The sequence below is a fragment of the Mauremys mutica genome, chromosome 7 (assembly GCF_020497125.1).
Source record: "Mauremys mutica isolate MM-2020 ecotype Southern chromosome 7, ASM2049712v1, whole genome shotgun sequence".
NCBI lineage: Eukaryota > Metazoa > Chordata > Testudines > Geoemydidae > Mauremys > Mauremys mutica.
Genome location: NC_059078.1, coordinates 5,615,988 through 5,639,444, shown reverse-complemented (window position 1 = coordinate 5,639,444; position 23,457 = coordinate 5,615,988). Strand labels below are relative to the sequence as shown.

General features: G+C 48.6%; 1 protein-coding gene across 4 annotated transcripts in view; it reads left to right on the top strand.

Annotated features, from left to right (window-relative positions):
• Window positions 1–23,457, top strand: part of PRICKLE2 (prickle planar cell polarity protein 2) — a 209,821-nt gene that overhangs the window by 173,272 nt on the left and 13,092 nt on the right. For all 4 annotated transcript variants that reach the window (XM_045025108.1, XM_045025110.1, XM_045025109.1 and 1 more), the window contains 2 exons: window positions 2,655–2,841; window positions 11,628–12,491. In XM_045025108.1, coding sequence (XP_044881043.1) covers window positions 2,655–2,841; window positions 11,628–12,491 — 1,051 coding nt within the window. The remainder of the gene's footprint in view (window positions 1–2,654; window positions 2,842–11,627; window positions 12,492–23,457) is intronic.

Here is a 23,457-nt window from a genome sequence, read left to right as displayed (position 1 = left end):
CGAGAAGGGGAGCGGAGCAGGCGATTGCGGGGCCGAGAAGGGGAGCGGAGCAGGCGATAGCGGGGCCGAGAAGGGGAGCGGAGCAGGCGATCGCGGGGCCGAGAAGGGGAGCGGAGCAGGTGCCTGCGGGGCCGAGAAGGGGAGCGGAGCAGGTGATCGCGGGGCCGAGAAGGGGAGCGGAGCAGGCGAAAGCGGGTACGAGAAGGGGAGCGGAGCAGGTGATTGCGGGGCCGAGAAGGGGAGCGGAGCAGGCGATCGCGGGGCCGAGAAGGGGAGCGGAGCAGGCGATCGCGGGGCCGAGAAGGGGAGCGGAGCAGGCGATCGCGGGGCCGAGAAGGGGAGCGGAGCACGTGACTGCGGGGCCGAGAAGGGGAGCGGAGCAGGTGATTGCGGGGCCGAGAAGGGGAGCGGAGCAGGTGATTGCGGGGCCGAGAAGGGGAGCGGAGCAGGCGATCGCGGGGCCGAGAAGGGGAGCGGAGCAGGCGCTCAGGGGCCGAGAAGGGGAGCGGAGCAGGCGCTCGCGGGGCCGAGAAGGGGAGCGGAGCAGGTGATTGCGGGGCCGAGAAGGGGAGCGGAGCAGGCGATTGCGGGGCTGAGAAGGGGAGCGGAGCAGGCGATTGCGGGGCCGAGAAGGGGAGCGGAGCAGGTGATCGCGGAGCTGAGAAGGGGAGCGGAGCAGGTGATCGCGGGGCTGAGAAGGGGAGCGGAGCAGGTGACTGCGGGGCCGAGAAGGGGAGCGGAGCAGGCGATTGCGGGGCTGAGAAGGGGAGCGGAGCAGGTGCTCGCGGGGCCGAGAAGGGGAGCGGAGCAGGTGATTGCGGGGCCGAGAAGGGGAGCGGAGCAGGCGAGCGCGGGGCCGAGAAGGGGAGCGGAGCAGGTGATTGCGGGGCCGAGAAGGGGAGCGGAGCAGGCGATTGCGGGGCCGAGAAGGGGAGCGGAGCAGGCGATCGCGGGGCCGAGAAGGGGAGCGGAGCAGGCGATTGCGGGGCCGAGAAGGGGAGCGGAGCGGGTGATTGCGGGGCCGAGAAGGGGAGCGGAGCGGGCGATGGCGGGGCCGAGAAGGGGAGCGGAGCGGGCGACGGCGGGGCCGAGAAGGGGAGCGGAGCGGGCGACGGCGGGGCCGAGAAGGGGAGCGGAGCGGGCGACGGCGGGGCCGAGAAGGGGAGCGGAGCGGGCGACCGCGGGGCCGAGAAGGGGAGCGGAGCGGGCGACCGCGGGGCCGAGAAGGGGAGCGGAGCGGGCGAGTGCGGGGCCGAGAAGGGGAGCGGAGCGGGCGATCGCGGGGCCGAGAAGGGGAGCGGAGCGGGCGATCGCGGGGCCGAGAAGGGGAGCGGCGCGGGCGCGCGCGGGGCCGAGAAGGGGAGCGGAGCGGGCGATCGCGGGGCCGAGAAGGGGAGCGGAGCGGGCGATCGCGGGGCCGAGAAGGGGAGCGGAGCGGGCGATCGCGGGGCCGAGAAGGGGAGCGGAGCGGGCGATCGCGGGGCCGAGAAGGGGAGCGGAGCGGGCGATCGCGGGGCCGAGAAGGGGAGCGGAGCGGGCGATTGCGGGGCTGAGAAGGGGAGCGGAGCGGGCGATTGCGGGGCCGAGAAGGGGAGCGGAGCAGGTGCTCGCGGGGCCGAGAAGGGGAGCGGAGCAGGCGATCGCGGGGCCGAGAAGGGGAGCGGAGCAGGCGAAAGCGGGGCCGAGAAGGGGAGAGGAGCAGGCGATCGCGGGGCCGAGAAGGGGAGCGGAGCAGGCGATCGCGGGGCCGAGAAGGGGAGCGGAGCAGGCGATCGCGGGGCCGAGAAGGGGAGCGGAGCAGGCGATTGCGGGCCGGAGAAGGGGAGCGGAGCAGGCGACCGCGGGGCCGAGAAGGGGAGCGGAGCAGGCGATCGCGGGGCCGAGAAGGGGAGCGGAGCGGGTGACTGCGGGGCCGAGAAGGGGAGCGGAGCGGGCGAGTGCGGGGCCGAGAAGGGGAGCAGAGCAGGTATGGAGAGGTGGAGGAACAGGGTTAATATTAGGTCCCCAAGAAAGACAAATGGCAGTTGATGGGTCACCTTAGTAAAAAGGTTGGGGACCTGAGTTAAGCCAAACAATTGTTTAAATAAAGGTGTATAGCTAGAACGTAGCCTCGTGCGTAGCAAACAGAAGCACCAAATTCAGTGCCAAGATTTAGGTGCAATTCAACGTATTTTAGTGGTGACCAATCAATGCAAATCAACATTTCTTTAAGAAAATAACTAAGAAGTAGAAATGCAAAACACAATTAAAATCGATGTTTTAAATCAAGGTTTCCTGCTTGCTGATTTAAATCATAATTAAAATCAATCCCCCTGGCTAAAAATAAAACCAAGGCAGCTCTTTTACTTCGATTTCCTCCCCAAATCCCGTGTCCAGCCCCGAGGATTTATAATATGGTGGTGCTGAGAAATCCTGATCGGGGATCAGGGCTTCCTTGTGCTAGGTGCAGTACAGACAAATAACAAAGACGACACTCCCTGCCCCCAGAGATCTCCCAGTCCACATGTTGGACAGTACACAACAGTAGGCTGAAACTGACAGAGGGGGTGGAGGTGAGCGGCATGACCGGTGTAACACAAATTTCCACATTCTAAACCCTCTCTCTGTCTGTCTGTGATCCTGGTTGGCTCATTTCCTTCTCTGGCTTTTCCCAGATCATTTTTGCAGACGAATGCACCGAGGCCGAAGGGAGGCATTGGCACATGAAGCACTTTTGCTGTTTTGAATGCGAAACGGTGCTGGGAGGGCAGAGGTACATCATGAAGGAAGGCAGGCCGTACTGCTGCAACTGCTTTGAATCGCTGTACGCGGAGTACTGCGACACCTGCGCACAACACATAGGTAAGGGCAAAATTCCCTGCCAGCTGTCAACAGGCGAGAGCACAAGTCGGGGGGAAATGAAGCCATGCGCCTTTTGATGTGGGTTCATTTAGGATGGTGATATAGTGCTTTATTGTGCTGTTGCTTTTATTTCATTGGTTTGGGTGATATTTTGAGCGAAACACACCTGAGGCAACCTGTGGAAATGACTTTTACTTGAAAGGACATTTCTGGCACTGTTACTTGTTTCAATAAATCCTTCAGAAAGCACTTGGCAGTGCAGGAGTCTGTATGGGACTTCAGTCAATACCGCCACATTTCCGCTGTGCCAGGAAAATTTATGTACAGCTGCCGCCAGCCACGTCCCTGCCCTGCGGATTGTATAGAAAGGAAATAACTATAGATGCAAACATCTGACTTTTCCTGGAGACTCAAGAAAGGTAATTTATTTGTTTAAATGACTGCTTCTGCAGGGAGGAGAAAGAGAGGCTGAGCGTATCCCCTTTTGTGCTAGGGAGGGATTTCTTGAAACCGGAAAACCATTGGAAAGCAGTGTCAGGAGATAATAGAACTACCAAAAGCAAAGGATTTCACTCACTCACTTACCGTCTGTTTTAACATTTTCTTTTAAATACTCTTGCACTTGTTGTAGCTGATCCTCCTCACTCCAGCTTTCAAAGGGAGCATGTGGGTTAATGAGCTGTTCCAAGGGGAAATGTGTGTTCATTAGAAATCATTAACATTTCAATTTGCTTTTTTAATCCACAAATAGATGTGATGTGCTCAGCAAAAAAAAAAAAAGAAAAGAAAAGGAAAAAAAAAGAAAACCAACAACAACTGCAGACTTAATCTAGATTTCTGGTGCTGATATTTTGGTACTCTAAAAATACATTTTTACACTAGGTGCTAGCTAATTTCTTTCCTAAACACTGATACATTGACATTCCTTAAGCTGGTACCAATCACAATGGTTAACATGAGCTTGGCAGCTAATGTTACTACATTCTGGAATCTGCCTGGCTGTTGTGCTGTGCATTGTAAAAAAAAAAAAAAAAAATCTTTTTACATGGATGGATGCACAGACAGGCCTTTATTTGTCCCCGTAGGTAAGTGAACGTTTTTATGCAGTACCTCACTGTGGGGGTGGGGAACCCTTTTTCTCACATGAAATGACCAACTAGTCAACAGAGAGGAATAAAAAATTTCAGCAAAGCACTTAAGGACGTGCTTAACTTTGTCCTCGATCACATCCCTCCTTAAAACTGATGTTTGTTATGATGCCTTCAGAACACTCAACACTGGAGAAGCAGCTGCTATGCTTATCACACTTGTCTCGCTGTCACCTTGTGCTGTCCGTCGGTCTGTCTCTTGTCTTCTACTGAGATTGTAAGCTCTTCAAGGGAGGGAATGTTTTTTACTGTAGGGAGGGCCGGCTCCAGGCACCAGCATCCCAAGCAGGTGCTTGGGGCGGCAATCTGCAAGGGGCGGCAGTCCGTGTGTTTTTGCCCCCAAGCAGCGCGCCGAATTGCCGCCGCGGACGGCGGGGGCAGTCCGTGTGCTGTTAGGGCGGCACGTGCATTTCTGCGGCAGTGGCAATTTGGTGGCAGCTTCGATGTTCAGCTGTCCGCAGCGGCACAGCTTCTGTCTTCTGGCTGAAGACAGAAGCTGCCGCCGAATTGCCGCCACCGCGGAAACAGGTGTGCCGCCCTAACGGCGCACGGACTGCCCCCGTCGTCCGCGGCGGCAATTCGGCGCGCTGCTTGGGGCGGTGAAAATAGTAGAGCCGGCCCTGACTGTAGGTTTGTACAAGGCCTGGCACAGCGGGACTTGGGCTTCTAGGTGTTACCACAATGCAAATGATTAATAATGTAAACATGTTCTTAAGCCCAGGGCCGCCCAGAGGATTCAGGGGCCTGGGGTCTTCGGCAGCGGGGGGTCCTTCCGCTCCGAGACCCGCCGCTGAAGTGCCCGAAGACCCGCGGCGGGAGCCCCCCACCGCCGAATTACCGCTGAAGACCCAGCATGTAGGCGGCAGGTCCTGCTTCGGCGGTGATTTGGCAGTGGGGGGTCCTTCCGCCCTGGGGCAGGAGGACCCCCCCCGCCGCCGAAGACCCGGAGCGGAAGAAGCTCCAGGGGCCCGGGCCCCCCAAGAGTTTTCCGGGGTCCCTGGACTGAGTGAAGGACCCCACTCCAGGGGTCCCAAAAAACTCTCATGGGGGCCCCTGTGGGGCCTGGAGCAAATTGCCCCACTTGCCTCTCCACCCCCCAGGCGACCCTGTTTAAGCCCCATATCAGTTAAAACTAAGCATGAGCTTTTCAGAACTGGGGTGTATAACAGGGCCTCTAAATGAGGGGCGGGGAAACCTCCTGCTTCTCCTGGAGGTAACTTGAGGAGAGAGGGCACTATGTGGCGGAATAAAAAGCCGATAGAGTGCAGTGCAGATGTTCTGCCCACTGCCTTCTCTGCCTTTGGCATTGAAATGCAATATAAGTGGTTTGTTCGTTACACTGAAAGCAGCTCTAGCTTGGAATAAAATGGGCTAATGGGTATATTTTAATGGGTCGTTAATGGGAATATATATATATATATATATATACACACGCATATATAATTAGTCAAATGTACTCTCTGTGTGCACACTTGTGTTGAATTCTTCATAATGTTCTTTAGCCCTGAGCATTCTGTATATCATGCAACAGTTACTAAGGTAACTACTTTTTCCTAAGAATTGCAATGTAACCCGACACATAACAATATGCATTATAGCTGTGGCTTCAGTAGCTGTTTTCACCCCACCCCACCCGGAAAATGCATGTATCTTTGACCAAAAAAAGGACCACCACGTATGTACCAGACACATTCTTTGTCTGCCTCTCTTTGAACCAGTCTGTTGTAATTCTTTTGGTGTTAGGCTCTTCTGTTCATAAATACAAAGTAACTGCTCTCCGCTTGCAATACATGTTGTGGGGGGAAGTGTTATATCCTTGGGGGCAACAGTTTTAGGAAGAAATCACTGGAGACACAGAGAGCTGTAAACCTTGAAAGAGCCATTTATTGCCACACACAGAACTAACCAACAGCCAGCCAAAATTGGCTGGGCTATCCCCTAATAATCTAACTCGGTTGCCATAGCAACACAAGATTCTATTACCAAGACAACCAAATACACAACATATTCCTCCCCCCTTAATAAGAATGTCCCCTAAATAAAACAAACACTAACTAGAGAAGGAGGGTAGACCGCCTCCATTCCTGGCTGAACCCCGGGGATTATTTTGCCCCGTAACCATGGGTTTGCCCTAGCTAAAGATCCATCTGACGAGGAGACCTTCTCTCTCTAGGTGGATTACGGCGGACTTCTGGTGTTGTTGCACCCGAAAGTGTCTTGGGCATGGGCCTGACAATGGGCTCAGGGTTCATAGGGTGAATGGGTGAGGATGAGGTATCAGCTCATGCTGTGCAGAGGGGTATCTCTGCCGCTGGCAGTAATGGAGGGGAAAAGTCAGGAACAGGTGACTCTTGATTTGGTGTCTTGCTGGAAGTGGTGAAGTCAGGCAACTCAACTGAAGATGTGTCCTGAGGACTGGTATGACCTGGCAACAGCTGACCTACATGTCGCCACCAGGTGAGATCCTCTGCAGTCCGGACTGTGTAGGAAACAGGTCCCGTTTGAACGATGACAGTGGCAGGGACCCATTTAGCTCCAGAAATATAATTCCGAGCCAAAACCGGCTGTCCCGGGCTAAAGGTTCGGTCTTTTGTTCTGAGTGCACTCCTGATGACTTGATCTTGCTGCTGACGTTGCACAATTTGTCGGGATTCAGAAGGTTTCAGCAGATCAAAGCAAGTGTGCAGCTGTCGTCCCATCATTAGAAAGGCCGGGGATGCCTTGGTCATAGCATGAGGTGTGTTTCTGTAGATAGTAAGAAGGTGTCCAGATGCTTTTGGATAAGTGTCCCCTTGCCGATTTCAAAGCTTGTTTCATTGTCTGCCCAAATCTTTCAGCTAATCCATTGGTGGATGGATGATATGGTGCTGAAGTGTTGTGGTGTATCCCATTTGCCTTCATAAACTTTTGAAACTCCTGAGAGATGAACTGCAGTCCGTTGTCGCTCACAAGTTGTTCTGGCAGATCAAAATAACTAAAGAGTCCTCGTAGTTTTTGACTAGTACTCTCTGCAGTAGTGGTCTGCATTATAGAGACTTCTGGCCATTTAGAATGGGCATCTACCACCACCAAGAACATGCTTCCTTCAAGGGGGCCAGCGAAGTCAACGTGAATACGTTGCTACAGGTTTTCAGGCCAGTCCCATGGATGTAGGGGTGCCCACTGGGGTGCATTCCTCACACCCTGACATGACATACAAGCTCTTGCCTTCTCTTCAATAGCACTGTCCAATCCAGGCCACCAAAAATAGCTTAGTGCAATTTCCTTCATGTGCACTATTCCACAGTGACCGGAATGGAGCTGTTCTAACATCTGTGATCTCAATGGTGGTGGGATAATGACACATCTCCTCCACAACAAGCAACCAGTTTGGATTAATAACTCTGTCCTCTGGACATGTAGGTAACAAGGTCAGGTGAGACTGGAGAGGTTCGTTGAGATGTTCCATGCATCACCAGTCCATAACTTGGGACAATACTGGGTCAACTTGAGTTGCCTTCTTTACCTGAATAGCGGTGATGGGTGTATTCTCTACCTGTTCAAAGTAAAAGATTTCCTTCTGGGCAATATCTTGACGTTTGACTGGCAAAGGCAGCCTTGAGAGACCATCCGCATTGCCGTGCAGAGTGGATTTCCAATATTTGATTTCATATGTGTGCGCGGAAAGCAACAATGCCCACCGTTGCATATGACTAGCGGCTAATGGAGGAATGCCTGTGCAGGGTCCAAAAATTGAAGTCAGGGGTCGATGGTCTGTGAGAAGAGCAAACTTCCGTCCAAACAGGTACTGATGAAACTTCTGAATCCCGAAAACAATTCCCAATGCCTCATGTTCGATTTGGGCATAGTTAGTTTCTGCTTTGCTTAGAGTGCATGAAGCAAAAGCAATAGGTCTCTCTTCTCCCGAAGGCATAATGTGTGACACGACTGCTCCCACTCCATAAGGGGACGCATCGCAGGCTAAATGTAGCGGTAAGGATGGATCAAAGTGCGTCAGCACTTCAGAATTTAGCAATGCATCCTTAGCTTTGTTAAATGCAACATCACGGGCTTCAGTCCACTTCCAGGCCTTTTTCTGCCCAAGGAGTTCGTAAAGTGGTTTTAGCAGTGTGGCTAACTGTGAGATGAACTTTCCATAATAGTTCAATAATCCTAGAAACGAGCAAAGTTGGCTAACATTTCCAGAAGGGGGAGCCTCCACAATAGTCTTAACTTTGGCAGGGGCCTTACGAAGACCTGCAGCATCAATGATGTGTCCCAAATATTCAACAGAGGGCTGGAAGAATTCATACTTGTCTTTGCGGACTCACAGTCCATACTCTTCCAGTCTTTGTAGGGTAGCCTCTAAATTCTTTAGGTGACCCTCCTCATTCCTTCCAGTGACCAGGATGTCATCCAGATAGCACTGAACTCCTGACAAGCCACACAAGATCTGGTCCATAGCCCTCTGGAACAGGGCGGGAGCAGATGTTATTCCGAAGGGTAGGCAACAGTATCAATAAAGCCCCTTGTGCGTCACAATAGTCAACAGCTCTTGGGACTCTTCGTCAACATGCATCTGTAAATACACTTGACTCAGATCAATCTTACTGAACTTTTGTCCCCCAGACAGGCCTGCGAAGAGGTCATTGATGCGGGGAAGCAGGTATTGCTCTGCACACAACACTGGGTTGACAGTGACTTTAAAATCACCGCAAATCTGGAGGGAGCTTTCTTTCTTCACTATTGGAACAATAGGAGTTGCCCATGGGCTATGGGTAACTGGTGTTAGGACTCCATTTGTGACCAGGCGCTCCAGGTCCGCTTTGGCCTGATGGCACAGTTCTGGCTTTCAGATATTTTGGTTGACTGTCAGGTTTAATGTTCAATGTCACAGTGATTCCTTTCATACTTCCCAGATCCTCTCCAAAAACAGCAGCATGTTTCCTTTGTATAGTGGTCAGACCGGTTTCTTCTTTAGTCACTGGGTGTACTTCTGCCCAATTCAGCTGGATCTTCTTAAGCCAAGACCTACCCATTAAGGCTGGGTAATTACCTCTCACCACAAACAGTGGCAATTTAGCAGCCTGTCCATTGAGCTCCACCTTAACATCAGTAGTGCCCAACATGGGCACGGCTTCTCCCGTATATGTATTCAGCACTGTTTTTGTTGCTTTAAGCAGAAGATGCTGTAGTTTTCTTTATACACAGTCTCTGAGACCAGCAAAACAGCTGCACCGGTGTCCAGTTCCATGCGTATAGGTTTGCCGTCCAACAACGGGGTTACCCAGTATTCATGTGATCCCACTGCCAAAGACAAAACGTGGAGTGGCTCTTCTTCTTGTGATGAGGTATCTCCTTGGTCATCCTGAGTCTGCTCTAGGGTATGCAGATTTCCCTTTTTGGTCGGCCAAACCACAGACCTCTTTTTCTTTTGTTTACAGGCACACGCAGTGTGTCCCCTTTTGCCACAGTGTTGACACACCAGGTCCTTACACCAGCATTCTGATGTCTGGTGACCCAGCTTACCACAGCGGTAACATTCCTGACTCCCCACAGTTTTGTGGGTAGGTTCTTGTGATACCTTATGCACCCTAGGGGATGCACCGATGTATTGCGCCTCCTTTGTAGCCAGTTCCATGGAGACAGCAATATCAATGCCCTTCTGGAAGGTAAGCTGAGCCTCTGTCAGTAGGCGCTTCCGTATAGCTTCACTGTGCAGGCCACACACTAACCTGTCATGTAGGGCATTTAACATCTCCTTAAATTCACAGTGTTTTGCAAGCTTTCTCAAAGTTGCTACAAATTGTACAATTGTTTCGTCTTCTTTCTGGTCTCTTTTGTGGAACCTGTATCTTTCAGCAATTACCAGTGGTTTTGGAGAAAAATGGGACCCCAGGATTTCCACAATGTCACTGTAAGATTTAGTCTCTGGCTTAACAGGGTGTAGTAAGCTGCGTAGCAGGGAGCAGGTCTTAGCCCCTACAACACTTAAGAATATTAGCACCTTCTTCTTTTCTGTAATGTCATTTGCAATAACACAAAGCTCAAAACGCTCAGTATACACATGCCAATGCACTATAGTCTCCTCAAAAGGTTCCAGTGGCCCTGTAAGTGTAGCCATGATTTTAGTTTCAGTTTGCACAGTCAGTGCAAACAAGCCAGTTCTCACCCCCTTCCAGCAGCAAACAAAGATTTTTGTGGGTTTTTTTGTACCTTAACTTCTACTTCCTTCTGTTGCTGGGGCAGCACAGGGATCCTACCCTCGTCACCACGTTGTTATATCCTTGGGGGCCACAGTTTTAGGAAGAAATCACTGGAGACACAGAGAGCTGTAAACCTTGAAAGAGCCATTTATTGCCACACACAGAACTAACCAACAGCCAGCCCAAACTGGCTGGGCTATCCCCTAATAATCCAACTCAGTTGCCATAGCAACACAAGATTCTATTACCACGACAACCAAATACACAACAGGAAGGGTGAATGAAAAGGCATTTTGAATCTTCCCCACAGGATGCCCAGGACGTTGGAGTGACAATGTAATGACTGTGTTTCAGTGTCGTGGTTGTGTGGGTTAAGTGCTGATGGACAGACTGCCCATTGCCCGCTCTCCCACTGGCTACCCCATTTTTAAAAAATTGTCTTTAGACCTTGTTGAATTTTGAACCCCGGTGTGGGGGAGCGGAGGTCCGGGTACACTCGTCTGCAGTGAAGACTTTAACAGCAGTTAGTAAAGAGGATTTCAGGGAATATAGATAATTTAAAGCCAGCTTCCCATTGTGAGTACAAGGAAGAGCTAACCTGGCAGGGATCATTCTTGGGTAGATATGGTGGTGATCAGTTGCAGTTACAGCTCGTGTAACCTATGACTGGTAAGACTCGTGAGTCTGCTTGTTCAGAAGAGAGTCTCATTGTTAGGCCTACAATGAATTTAATTCCCTCAGTAAGCCAGGCAGGGCTGAGTGAAGGCAAACTTCATCCTCCGTGCGGCTGCTACCTAATGGATTTTGACTATAAAGCAAGCCAAGGTGATTGTTCACGTAGTCTCTTTACCTCTCCTCTTTCGAGAAGAAGCTACATTAATTAAAATAAGTTTGGGCCTTAAAATGTACAGGGAATAGAGCAGTCAAGGACAGGGATGGGTTTATCTTTGGCTACGTCTCGTAACTGGGAAAACAGCACAAATACCTCTTCTGGGTTGTTGTGGTTTTTGGAGGGGGGGGGAGGGTTAAGCAGCTAGTGGTTTTATTGCATTGACTTCAACAACTTTGTGAAGAACCTTTCATGTTCCTACCATTTTAAATATGAAATAACCATTTAAAATGAAATAACCCCTGACTCAGTTGTGCTGCCTTTTCTGACATTGAGTAAGTCCCTGGGTTAGGCCTTGAACCTGTGAAGACTTATACTTAGCTTTACACAATTTAGTAGTCCCATTGAAGTTAACAAAGGATTGGGAACTATATATGGATTATTTTTATGCGCCTGCTCCTCAACATGAGGAAAGGTGGTAGAATCAGGACCTTCTGTGTTTTCATTCTTGATTTATCTTTCATGTATTGTTAGAAAATGAAACCACTGAAATTTCTGGGGAGTAACTTCTAGTTCATGACATAGATCTTACACTTTCTATTTTTTTTTTTAATTCCTCCAAAGGTATTGACCAGGGCCAGATGACTTATGACGGACAACATTGGCATGCTACAGAAACCTGTTTTTGCTGTGCTCAGTGCAAGAAATCCCTACTTGGTCGACCTTTCTTACCAAAACAAGGGCAGATATTCTGTTCGAGGGCATGCAGCGTGGGTGATGATCCTAACGGCTCGGATTCGTCAGATTCAGCATTTCAGAACGCAAGAGCAAAGGAGTCCCGTCGCAGTGCCAAAATTGGCAAGAACAAAGGGAAAGTGGAGGAAAATATGTTAAATCAGTGCAGTCAACTGCAAGTGACCTCAAATAGACTTTCTGCAGATGTGGACCCACTGTCGCTACAGATGGATTTGCTGAGTTTGTCTAGTCAGACTCCTAGCTTAAACAGAGAGCACATATGGAGGAGCAGAGATGAACTCTACCACTATGGAAATCAAGTGGAGCAAAGTCAATCCCAAAGCCCCTTGCAACTTCTCAGCCAGTGTAATATAAGGACTTCCTATAACCCAGGACAGGTCCCAGGCACTCAACCAGATTTATGGGCCAAACATTTCAGCAATCCAAAGAGAAGTTCATCTATAGCGATGAAGGGGCATAATGGAAGCTTCATCCAGGAGTGCAGAGAAGATTATTACTCGGGAAGGCTTAGGTCACAAGAAAGCTACAGCGATATGTCTAACCAGAGTTTTAATGAAACCAGAGGAAACATCAAAGTTCCAAAATATGATGAAGAGGAAGAAGGCGGGATGTCTACCCAACAGTGTCGAACAAGGCATCCAATCAACGCACTTAAATTCACTGAGGACCTAACACCCACTGAGCAAACGCCACGGGGCTCAATGGAGTCCCTCGCCCTTTCAAATGCCACAGGTAAGACTCTACCGGCTAGTACAATGTTCTGTTGTTAATCCTGCAGCCAGACAGAAAGGTAGGTGAATCCACCTGTTAAAACAAAATAAGGGTTTGCTGTGTGGAAGTAGAATTGCAGAGCTCTGCAGCAGCATAGGGAATGCATGTGGATGATGATGAAAAGGTACGGATGCCTCCCGGGTTTGACAATCTAATTGATTTTGCAATGCAAAAATCAGAGTCTGAAGCCCTGCAGCTGTGTGGTGGAGCCAAGCAGCAGCAGAGCTGGTGACTTGCGTTTGAATCCAGAGGGCGCTTCCATGGATACTTTGTTTTCCGTTTTGACTGTCCGTTGTGCTAGGTGCACATACTCATAAAATCCCTAAATAACTGGATCAAACAAAAGAACATAAGAATGGCCGTACTGGGTCAGACCAAAGGTCCATCTAGCCCAGTACCTGTCTTCCAACAGTGGCCAATGCCAAGTGCCCAAAAGGGAATGAACAGAACAGTAATCATCAAGTGATCCATCCCTTGTTGCCCATTCCCAGCTTCTGGCAAACAGAGGCTAGGGACACCATCCCTGCCCATTCTGGCTAGTAGCCATTGATGGATCTATCCTCCATGAATTTATCTAGTTCTTTTTTGAACTCTATTATAGTCTTGGCCTTCACAACATCCTCTGGCAAGGAGTTCCACAGATTGACTGTGCGTTGTGTGAAAAAATACTTCCTTTTGTTTGCTTTAAACCTGCTGCCTATTAATTTCATTTGGTGGCCCCTAGTTCTTGTGTTATGAGAAGAAGTAAATAACACTTCCTTATTTACTTTCTCCACACCAGTCAAGACTTTATAGCCCTCTATCATATTCCCCCCTTAGTCGTCTCTTTTTCAAGATGAAAAGTCCAAGTCTTTCTAGTCTCTCCTCATACGGAAGCCGTTCCATACCCCTCATAATTTTTGTTGCCCTTTTCTGAGCCTTTTCCAAGTCCAGTATATCTTTTTTGAGATGGGGCAACCACATCTGCACGCAGTATTCAAGATGTGGGCGTACCGTGGATTTATATAGAGGCAATATGGTATTTTTTGTCTTATTATCTATCCCTTTCTTAATGATTCCCAACATTCTGTTGGCTTTTTTGACTGCTGCTGCACATTCAGTGCATGTTTTCAGAGAACTATCCACAATGACTCAAAAATCTCTTTCTTCAGTGGTCACAGCTAATTTAGACCCCATCATTTTATATGGATAGTTGGGATTATGGTTTCCAATGTGCATTACTTTGCCTTTATCAACACTGAATTTCATCTGCCATTTTGTTGCCCAGTCACCCAGTTCTGAGAGATCCTTTTGTAGCTCTCCGCAGAGTGCCTGGGACTTAACTATCTTGTATCATCTGCAAATTTTGCCACCTCACTGTTTACCCCTTTTTCCAGATCATTTATGAGTATGTTAAATAAGACTGGGCCCAGTACAGACCCCTGGGGGACACCACTATTTACCTCTCTTCATTCTGAAAACTGACCATTTATTCCTACCCTTTGTTTCCTATCTTTTAACCAGTTATTGATCCATGAGAGAACCTTCCCTCTTATCCCATGACAGCTTACTTTGCTTAAGAGAAGACGTTACACACACTCCTCACCTGTTCCGCTTCATCCAGAAATCACTCCTCCATCTAACTCCATTAACCCCCCACTTTTGACTCCGCCTCTCCGCAGCACTCTTGAGGATATGGCAAGCTTTGCAGTAGGCACTGTCAGTCAATAGGTGTGGGTGCTGTCAGACCAAGAGAGGGAAACAAGGTCAAGAGAGCAGCCGGCCACCATTTCTCTCTCCCCTGGGGACCAGTGGCCAGAGCATCTTAGCTGATCTCATGCACCACGCATCTGTTTGAGAGGTGTCTTTACAATGTAAATGCTAGCTGATCAGGACTAGGAGAGAAGGGTAGGATGGAGCACAAATGAGGGACATGCCCTATTGTGTCTAGAGAATAGCAAAGAGAGGAAAGAAGACAGCTTGTGCCCCTCTTCTGGCCTAGCTATACAGAAGCAGGGATACTGAGCAGCGATAAGAGTGAGAACACAGTATGTGACAGCCAGCAGTGCAACCTCCCTGGAACCTAGAAAGTACCGTACAGTCTGTAAGACAAAGGTGCATGCAAGTCATGGAGTGTCCTGTCCGCTTTAACTGGGGAAATCCCAGAATTTGCAGGTTTAATAAGACAGTTGAGCACTGCAAGACCGTGAATTCACCTCACTTTGATTTCTCTTATTTGTTTACTAAATATAATTATTTCTGGAGGGGGGGGGGGTTAATGTATTTCAAAACAAACCCGTCACTGCTCTTTAATCCTTCCTTTAAAATCATTAATGCCAGCTGCTGGAGAAGAGCTGGAGTTTAGCCACAAGAGCCCAAGGAGCTCCCCTAAGCAGCAGCTGGGGCCAAAAATTATTTCAAAATACTTTGAAATATAACCCACGACAGGCCCACAATAAGCCCTCTTTTGTGTAGCGTTGTTTCCTTTTTATATAAACCACTCTCCCCTCCCCCCCCCATGACGGTAAATGTATCCAAATGAAATATTCAGTATTCGCTTGGTCTGACTACATTTGCTTTTCATTCCTGAGCTGCAGCAAAGCGTGTGTGTGGAATAAGCCTGTTGGGGCTTAGGAGATATAACACATTAGTCTGCAGACAGGCTTTCTGTTTGATTCAGACCCCAGTGCAATGGAGTTTTTCTTCAGCCGACAGTAGTTTACGTTATCAGATGACCACGCTAATCTGGCACAGCTAACAGCCTTTCCTCAGGAGTCCCTGAAGCATGAAACCTCCTTGAAAAGAAAATGCCAAGTATGGTTTGTTAGCCACAGATATTTACTTTTCTTTTTCTCCCCCCCCCCCCCCCGGCTTTTTTCTTTTCGGCCAAGCTTTGTTTGGATTCAGGCATATACGGTCCCCTCCCCCCGGAAAATCTGATCTACCTCTCAGGCTTTCACCTCATAACTAGCTGCCTAGAAATGGCCCAGAGTCCAGTTGCATTGGCTGCTGCTGTTGTTATTTACAAGGTGCTGGCAGTATGCTCGGCACTGTGCGAACAGATGCGAGGCCCTGGCCAGCCCTCGAGAGCTCAGGGCAGACCAACCCCACTCAGGAAACGCAGTCGGGGCAAGTCTAGAGGTGTCTCTGAAGCCCCTTTGTAGCAATCGGCTTTGAGAGCGGAGAGGGGTTAGTGGAGACTGAGTGAATTTTAGAAGGGTTATGAATTTCCGTGGCCTGAACCCCGCTCAACTTCCATAAATTAAGATCAGAATAGGACATAAGAGGAAGGCAGTCTTCCCACCCTATATACAGTTCAAAAAGGGAATCTGAAATTGAGGACAGAGACAGCAAAATTCAATCGCTTTCAGAAATCGGTGTACGCATGTGTGTAGGTGAAAGCAATCTGAGAGCCTCAGACCCACACCCTTAATTCTCCCGATATGGAAACTTTCTTAGCATAAATAAACCCGGGCTGCACTGAGGTCTGTTGCTGGATTTGTAGCATGCAGGCAGTGTACAGCTATTTCAATAATTATTTCATCGTTTGGAGCTTACATGTAACAAGTTATCTGGCCACAGATCAAGAGGTGGGTTTTAAAAAACGGTTTTAATTATTATGATGCAAAATATCTCTATATTTAATCTTAGGACATCCCTTTTTAAAGCATTACGGGGAGGTTTTCAGTGGCACTCAACTCCCAGTTGTACCTTTGAAAATCTGCCCTTAAAATCAAACTGTCCTTCCAAACACTTGCTCTATTAATGTCTGTTAATTAATCTGTTCCTTCCTGCTTAGTTTTCTCTACTGGAGAAGTAGCTCAGAATGCTGAGGCTTGCGTTGAAGGTGTCAAACAATTACTTACGAAATCCAGGTGATCATAGTTCCCAATGGTAATGTGTATTACAGTGGTGCCTAGCAGGGCCGCCCAGAGGATTCAGGAGGCCTGGGGCAAAGCGGGGGAGCTGCGCCTCTTGTACTCACCCGGCGGCGGTCTGTGTCTTCGGCAGCATTTCGGCGGCTGGAGGCCCTTCAGTTGCTCTGCGTCTTCGTCTTCGCTGAAATGCTGCCGAAGACCCAGACCGCCGCCAGGCCAGGGCTCGCGGGGCCCCTGTGGGGCCTGGGGAAAATTGCCCCACTTGCCTGCCCCCTCCTCCTCCCCCACCCCCAGCCCTGGTGCCTAGAGACTCTGACTGAGATCAGGGCTCCATTGTGCTAGGCACAGAACAAATAGAGTAAGAGGCAATCCCTGCCCCAAATTATTCACTATCTGAAGAGATAAGGCTGACTTGTCTTCTGCCTGGGAGAAGAAAGAAAGGATTGTTATTCCCATTTAATAGATAGCAAACTCAGGCATAGAGAGTTTAAATGACTCGCCCAAGGTCACGCAGGAGATCGGTAGCAGAGCTGGGAATTGAAGCCAGCTAGGTTATGTTCTGTAGAGTAGTGGAAGAGAAAACTACTTCACAGGCTACCTTGTTTAGCTGCCCTCTCCTCTCAGAGGCAGGGCTCCTTTCTCCCACCCACTCTGCTGTTGCTCAGCCCATGACACAGCGTGCAGCTCCCACAGGGTGTTTTACTTTTCACGATGGCTCAGCCTGGCTTTTGGAAAGCACTCACTGCAGACTCCCTGCAAAGCAAATGCCACAGTAAATATGTCACAAATCAGAACCAGCCTACGGTGCCTCTTGCTCCAGAGCACTGCTTGACACAGCGTTAAACTGCAGCTCTCCTAAGTGAAGCGAAGTAAACATGCAGAGTCACTCTATCCATGCAATTTGCGACTCCCACCAAGAAAGCTTGAGTGCATTTTTTTTGGAAAACACTCCAGCGTTTCCCTTTGTACTAAAACACTGAAAAAGTTCCTTTAAAATTCTGTCTCCACACAGTTGCTCCACCTTATAAAATACACTGTGTGGAGTGATTAATTCTGACTCTGTGCAATATTTTTATGACATCACTGAAAGCATTTATTTTATATAGAGCTGAAGGGCAAACAGTCTCTGACCTGCACAGCACATGTTACAATCTGACTGACTCCATCCTGGGAGGAAATTCTGCTGTGATGTTTCTATTAAAGCTCAACCAGTAATTAGCTGGAGGTGCCAGGGAAAGCAGATAACCAGGTGTGTGGCTAGAGTCCATTTTCTATGGGTAAAAAGCTACCTGTGTCATCCACCTGTGAAAAGTTATTGTTACTGTTATATCTGCATTGCTGTCAACAGTACCTAGACACCCCAACCGAGATCGAGGCGCCACTGTGCCAGGTGCTGTACAAACGCACAGGAAGAGACACCTCCCCCCCCACAAGAGTTATTGTCTAATTAAATGACAGACAAAGACTAGAAAAACAAAGTAGTATTGTGCCCACGATACAGGCGGAAAATGCAGGCACAGAGAGATTCAGCAAAGCACATGGGCAATCCCATTTAAGTCAACAGGGTACTGACAGGCTTTGAGGTTCTCACACATTTAAATGCTTTGCCAGACCAGGTTCTTCTAAATGACTTGCCTGAGGTCACACAGGAATGTTGTGCCACCGGTGGGAATTGAACACAGACCTCTTGAGTCTCAGTCCAATGCGTAGGCATCAAGCAGATCTTTCTTTCCTCGTGGTCCTACCTAGTAAATGGTTGCACTGGATGAACAATAAGTACTGGAATGGATAAGTGTGCACCAGCGGTGACTTTTGTAAGCCAGACTTTTCACCCATGAGAATGGCATGAAATCCTGTGGGGTTCTTTCGAAGCAGATTCTACTTAATCCCTTTAGAGCCAATTCGAATGAGTTAGTTAAGATACGTAACACTAATGTTAAGGGCAAACCTACTAAGCACTCACCCTAAGTGTCTGGATGTGCTCTGGAGTCACACCATGTATGCTAATCTATTGAGATTCAGTTAGACCATTGAATTTGCAGTGTTAGCCATAACCCTGCATTTCCTTTCTGGCTGTGGATTTAAATTAGATCACTAGCGGTCTGTTCTCCCCTAGCTGGGCATGTATAATCTCCATTAACATTTATGGGACGTAACCACACACGCCAGCAAAGGATAATAGACTCCTGGTTGTAGTTTTTGTCTCTCATTTCCCTGTCGGGTTTTTTTAACTGTGATTTGTTTAAATGTTTCCCTGGCCCCAATATCAATCGTAATCTGTGAGGCAATCTGAATTGCTACAGTGCCTTCACTGAGATTAGACTAATCTGTCTAAATGTATGAGAAACTGTCTCGGAAGTAGAGGCGGGAGGAGAAATGCATTAGTTTTCCAATGCAGTCTGGAGCCAGCCTGGTCTCATTGGAACTCTATGAGAAAGCCAGAGAGCATCCTCCTACTGAGATCAGATGGGCAACTTTACAGAAATTCTACTCCCAACAGAGGTTCATAAGAGAACTGAATTGGCAGGCCCAACGTTTGGCCTCCAAAAGAGTGTGCGGCAACATTCTTAAATTCCCAGCTGTGCCATCTTTCTAGCCTCTCTGCTGGCTTCACTCTTGTGAACAGACAGGGTGCTGAAATATTAAAACATTTGTGCTTTGGAGTTCTTCAGAGAGCAAGGAACTCTTCATTTTCAGTTATTTGTTGGCCAACAAGAATGGAGCCACTAGGGGGAGTATATTGGCATTTTAACATTCTCACAGCTGCAATTCCAGTAACCTCAGCATTCTGAGTTGCTCTGCGATGGGTCACCCAGCTTAGAAGCTGAGATGTTAAGACATGTGCGGCTCACTCTTTGAAGGGCTGCTACTTTTTCCCTGCCTATCATATTCAGTTTCCTTTGGCCAGCCAACTTTGGGAATCTCCATTAAATGGAAGTTTCCAACATCACACAATTAGCAACAGTAGATTCTATCATTGAAACAGAAGCTTTGGTGTAAACCTTTTTACATTCATTAAACTGGCAGGATGCAGGTGTTCTGGGGTTTGTGATCCTTATCTCATGAGAACGAGCTGATCCTGCCAGAGATTAAGCACAACCTGGAAGGCGTTCAATCCCTTATAGAATTGAGCTTGAGTCCAATAGTTGTCTTGTTGCTATTGTCATTTTAATTCCAATGGGTGTTTCATAACCTTGTCAAAGATGATGCAAAGTGTTGTGCATACTTAGCAGCCAAATTATCAATAAAAGCTTCTCTCTGCTGATTCCGACACCAGTTGTCTAATAGCCCCCTTTAAGAAGGACTGGCAAACAAAATTTCACTGTCAAATAACAGTCTCTTTGTTTGCAGACAACTTGGGGAGGTATCAGAGATTAGGCCCACACTGAATGATGATACTGTTGGAGGGCTCAAAAGGAGAAACAAATTGTAACCAGAAAACCAGCTCGATGTAGGTTAACAACACAGAGTCAACTCCTGCCCTCATTTGACATAGGTGGAAATCTGGAGTAACTACTGTGAAGTCAGTGGGATTCCCTGGGGTGTCAATCAGGGCAGAATTGGGTTCAACGGGTATAGGGCAGGTGTCCACTGGAGTTATTTATATCACAAAACACTTAGAGACCCCAATTAGGTTCTTCTAAAAACTGAACAACCAGATGTAAAAGGCAGTCTCTGCCCAAAAGAATTTCCAGCCTAGGGTTATGGCGCGATGCAGACTGGTGGAAGAGACAGACAAATTGGCGTTAGCGGAGTAAACACGGTGGCCATAAAATGAAAGCGTTATGCATAAAAGAAGTCTGCAATATCTAACAAAGCCCCAGTTCTGGAATTAAAGTGGAAATTCCAGCTGAGCTTTATAGCAACTCAAGTAGCAACTCTGACCGCCTGTAAACGGAGAGGGAGAGAATTACCAGCTCTGCTGCCCTCAAGTATGTTCTGCAAACTATAGCTTCACGCGTAAAAGGGGGAGAGAGGGATGTGAGACCATCACAATAGAAGTCGTTTCATGTTGGCATTGAAGCACAAGGCCTTTTACGACGGAAAACCCTTTTTAAAAAGGTCATCTCCCTGTGCCAAGTCAGCCATATTTGGCAAGACGAGGCCACTGCCATAGGAATCTCAGCAAATAGCGTCTCACCCCATTGGAGCAGCTCTGTTCCCAGCCTTTCATGGCAGCTGCCAAGCCCATCTGCCTCCCTGCATCGGACAAAGAGTCAGAAGCGAGGGGGTGGAGAGAGTCTGTCAGTGTACGGAGTGGAGTGGCAGTGCCTTCAATCTGTTTCCCTTTCTTCCTCCAGGTGAGGAGGGGATTTGAAGCCGAAAGCCCTGCTTGCCGTTCAGACATACTTGCAAAACCCGGGGGCCCAAACTAGCCTCTCCCTTTTCTTTGTTGCTGCAAAGGTAGATGAAAGATCATGGGTTGGGTTTTCCAAAAGCCCACTGATGCCCCTGGAAGCTGGGGAGCTCTGTGCGGCTACTGCTGAGCGCTGCTGAAAATCCCACGCCTCGCGTATTCTTTTCTCTTCCCCTCCCGCCCGCATTGAGGATGCGGCTGTTCGTGGCAAGGCGGTGGATGAAAAGCCAGAGTGTTGTACCATCGAGTGCACAGCTAAGCAGCACACTGCTCCCAATTCCATTTAGCTGTCGCTGTCTTCTTCACTGGCAGGGAGACCTCTCCCAGGTCTTCAGCCACCCCCTTCCCTTCCAGCCCCGAAAAATGGAACATTTCTTTCAAGTCACTACGGCAACAGCTCTTAGCAGACTTGGTGCAACTTCAAAATACAGAGAGAGACCCTTGCATTTCCCAATCAAACAGGCGAAGCCTGAGATTCTCCTGCTGACAAGGACAATATCAAGGTGTATTAACTCTGATTAGTACACTCTGTGCTCTCTCTTGTTTTCCATTCCTTCATTCCCCTGGACGTTTGGCCTGCAGTCTGTGTGTATATTGAGATGCTCCCGCCTTGCGTGAGTACATGCTAGTTTGCTGTTTTTGGATCTCTGGTGGTAAACACTAGGCTGCTGGCATTGACTTTTATTTTAGACAAAAGCACAGAGGCATATGCTTTGCAAAACAAAACGAGACCTCAAACGGACCCTTGGAACCCGATATTGTTGCAAGAAAATAATTGTGCATCAAATAGTTGTGCTTCCCTGACCGGTCAGCCACCCTTCCAAACCCAGGACATTGTGTTCTAGGAGATGGAATCCTGTTTGTTTTGTGGAGAGTCGTAAAATCCAGCCTTGGCCACTTGGAAGGCTCTGCAGACCCTTTCTCTAATGGGTGTGCTCCTTTGTTTGCTCACACATTCTCAGCTGTTGCTCTCCTGTGAACAGTGTTCATCTTTCTCACCTGCAAATCAGTTGTTGGGAGAAAAACTGAAATTAGTTCCCAAAATGATGCATTGAAATGACAACCGGCCCCTTCTTCGTGCAAATCTAAGCGTTTCAGCAGCTTTCTTTCCTATCGAAAACTCCTCCACTGCAAAGCAGGCAGACAAAAGGAGCAGCAGAAAGATTCTGCAAGAAGTGGGCTGTCTTTTCTGGCTGCATGCAAAACAGATCGGGGTGGGAGGGAGCCCTGTTTGCAGAATGACTGGTGTAGAAACCTGCCCTGATTATCCCACTGAGTACCCCAAAGACTGCGGCTTCATTAATGTGGCATGGCGGATGAGGAGGTTACACCAGGCACACTGCATTAATAATTTCCAGTCAAATCTCTCATCCAGACAGTATTGGCATAGTGGCTGTTTTCAGTGCGCTGGGTGTCGGAGCTGTTTGTGACAAGAAACGTATCCTGAAATCATTAGAAAATCGTCATGATTTACAGTGCACCAAGCTGCACAGCTGAGTGTCAGAATCATGAACGGCTTGGCAGGCACTTTGCTTGTCTCTGAATTACAAGGTTCCTTGCCTTTCTCTCCCAGCCTTGTTTACTTTTCGCTATTTCCAGTGGTTATATAACTGTTCTCTTTTATTTCTGCAAAGCCCAAGGTCAAAGTGGAGTGAAGCTGCGCTATAAACAAGTCACTGACAGTGCTGCTCTTCTTCCTCTTAAGTTCCTTTCAATTCCTGGGGTGGAATTTAAGATCAAGCCCATTTCATGGGCTGTGGGTTCTTAGGGAAGTGCCTGCCTAGCACTATAGAGACAGCCAGAATCCAACAGCTTCAGGGGGCATTTGAGGGAGGGAAGGTTAGAAGTGAAAGCAGCTGTCCTGTCCTGTTCTGTTCTGCCTGTGGAAGCTGCAGTTAAACAAAGCTCATCAGGATATGCTGAGTTTGGATACGTACGCCCAGCTTTACACATTTAACACACTTCAGACCTCAGTTACTATCCCCCACCGAGGACTTGCTTTCCATGCCCTGCGGTGAGTGTAAGGAAGTGGAGTGGTAGTGAATTGCTGTATTCACAAGTGGTATAATAAACTAATCAAGCATTATTTAAACCTCCTTTCTGCCCAGTTCAGCAAAGCATCAAGCATGGCCTTAAGACCAATTGCTGTCAATGAGACAGCACGAGGGTGGGATTTAAGTTGGTGTTGTGCAAAAATGTTCACAGTGAAACCGTAAAACCATTGCAAAACCTACCTCGTGTCTTGTGCATCTTCACAGAGCTTTTAGGGAAACTTAAGCCTGGTCTAGAGTGACCTCCAGATGACGTATGCATTCATCAACTGGCTGGTTTTCCATGGCTTTAGCATGGAAACGGGTCATTGCTACTCGTTTTGACTGAAGCCCTGCCTACATTCGAGACATTTGAACCAGTGTAACTGTGTGTGGCTATCCGAGTATCCAATAACGCTGTCACGGCATCTCGTGTGTTTCTGGTGGCTGCACAGTCCGATCTGTGAGGAGCGAGGTCGCGAACAGGTGTCACGTAGGAAGGTAGAGCCTCTCATTGAAGACTTGGCACGACACTTGGCTCTTTTTTCATTATTTGGTGCATCTGTCTTTCTCCAAGTGTTTGCAGTTTTTATCGATAGTTGCTCCCCATTCAGGTCTGTCCTTGGCTGGATCCTCAAAGTTACCAATATGCAGCATGAGTTGAGATTCTCCTGGAAGCATTT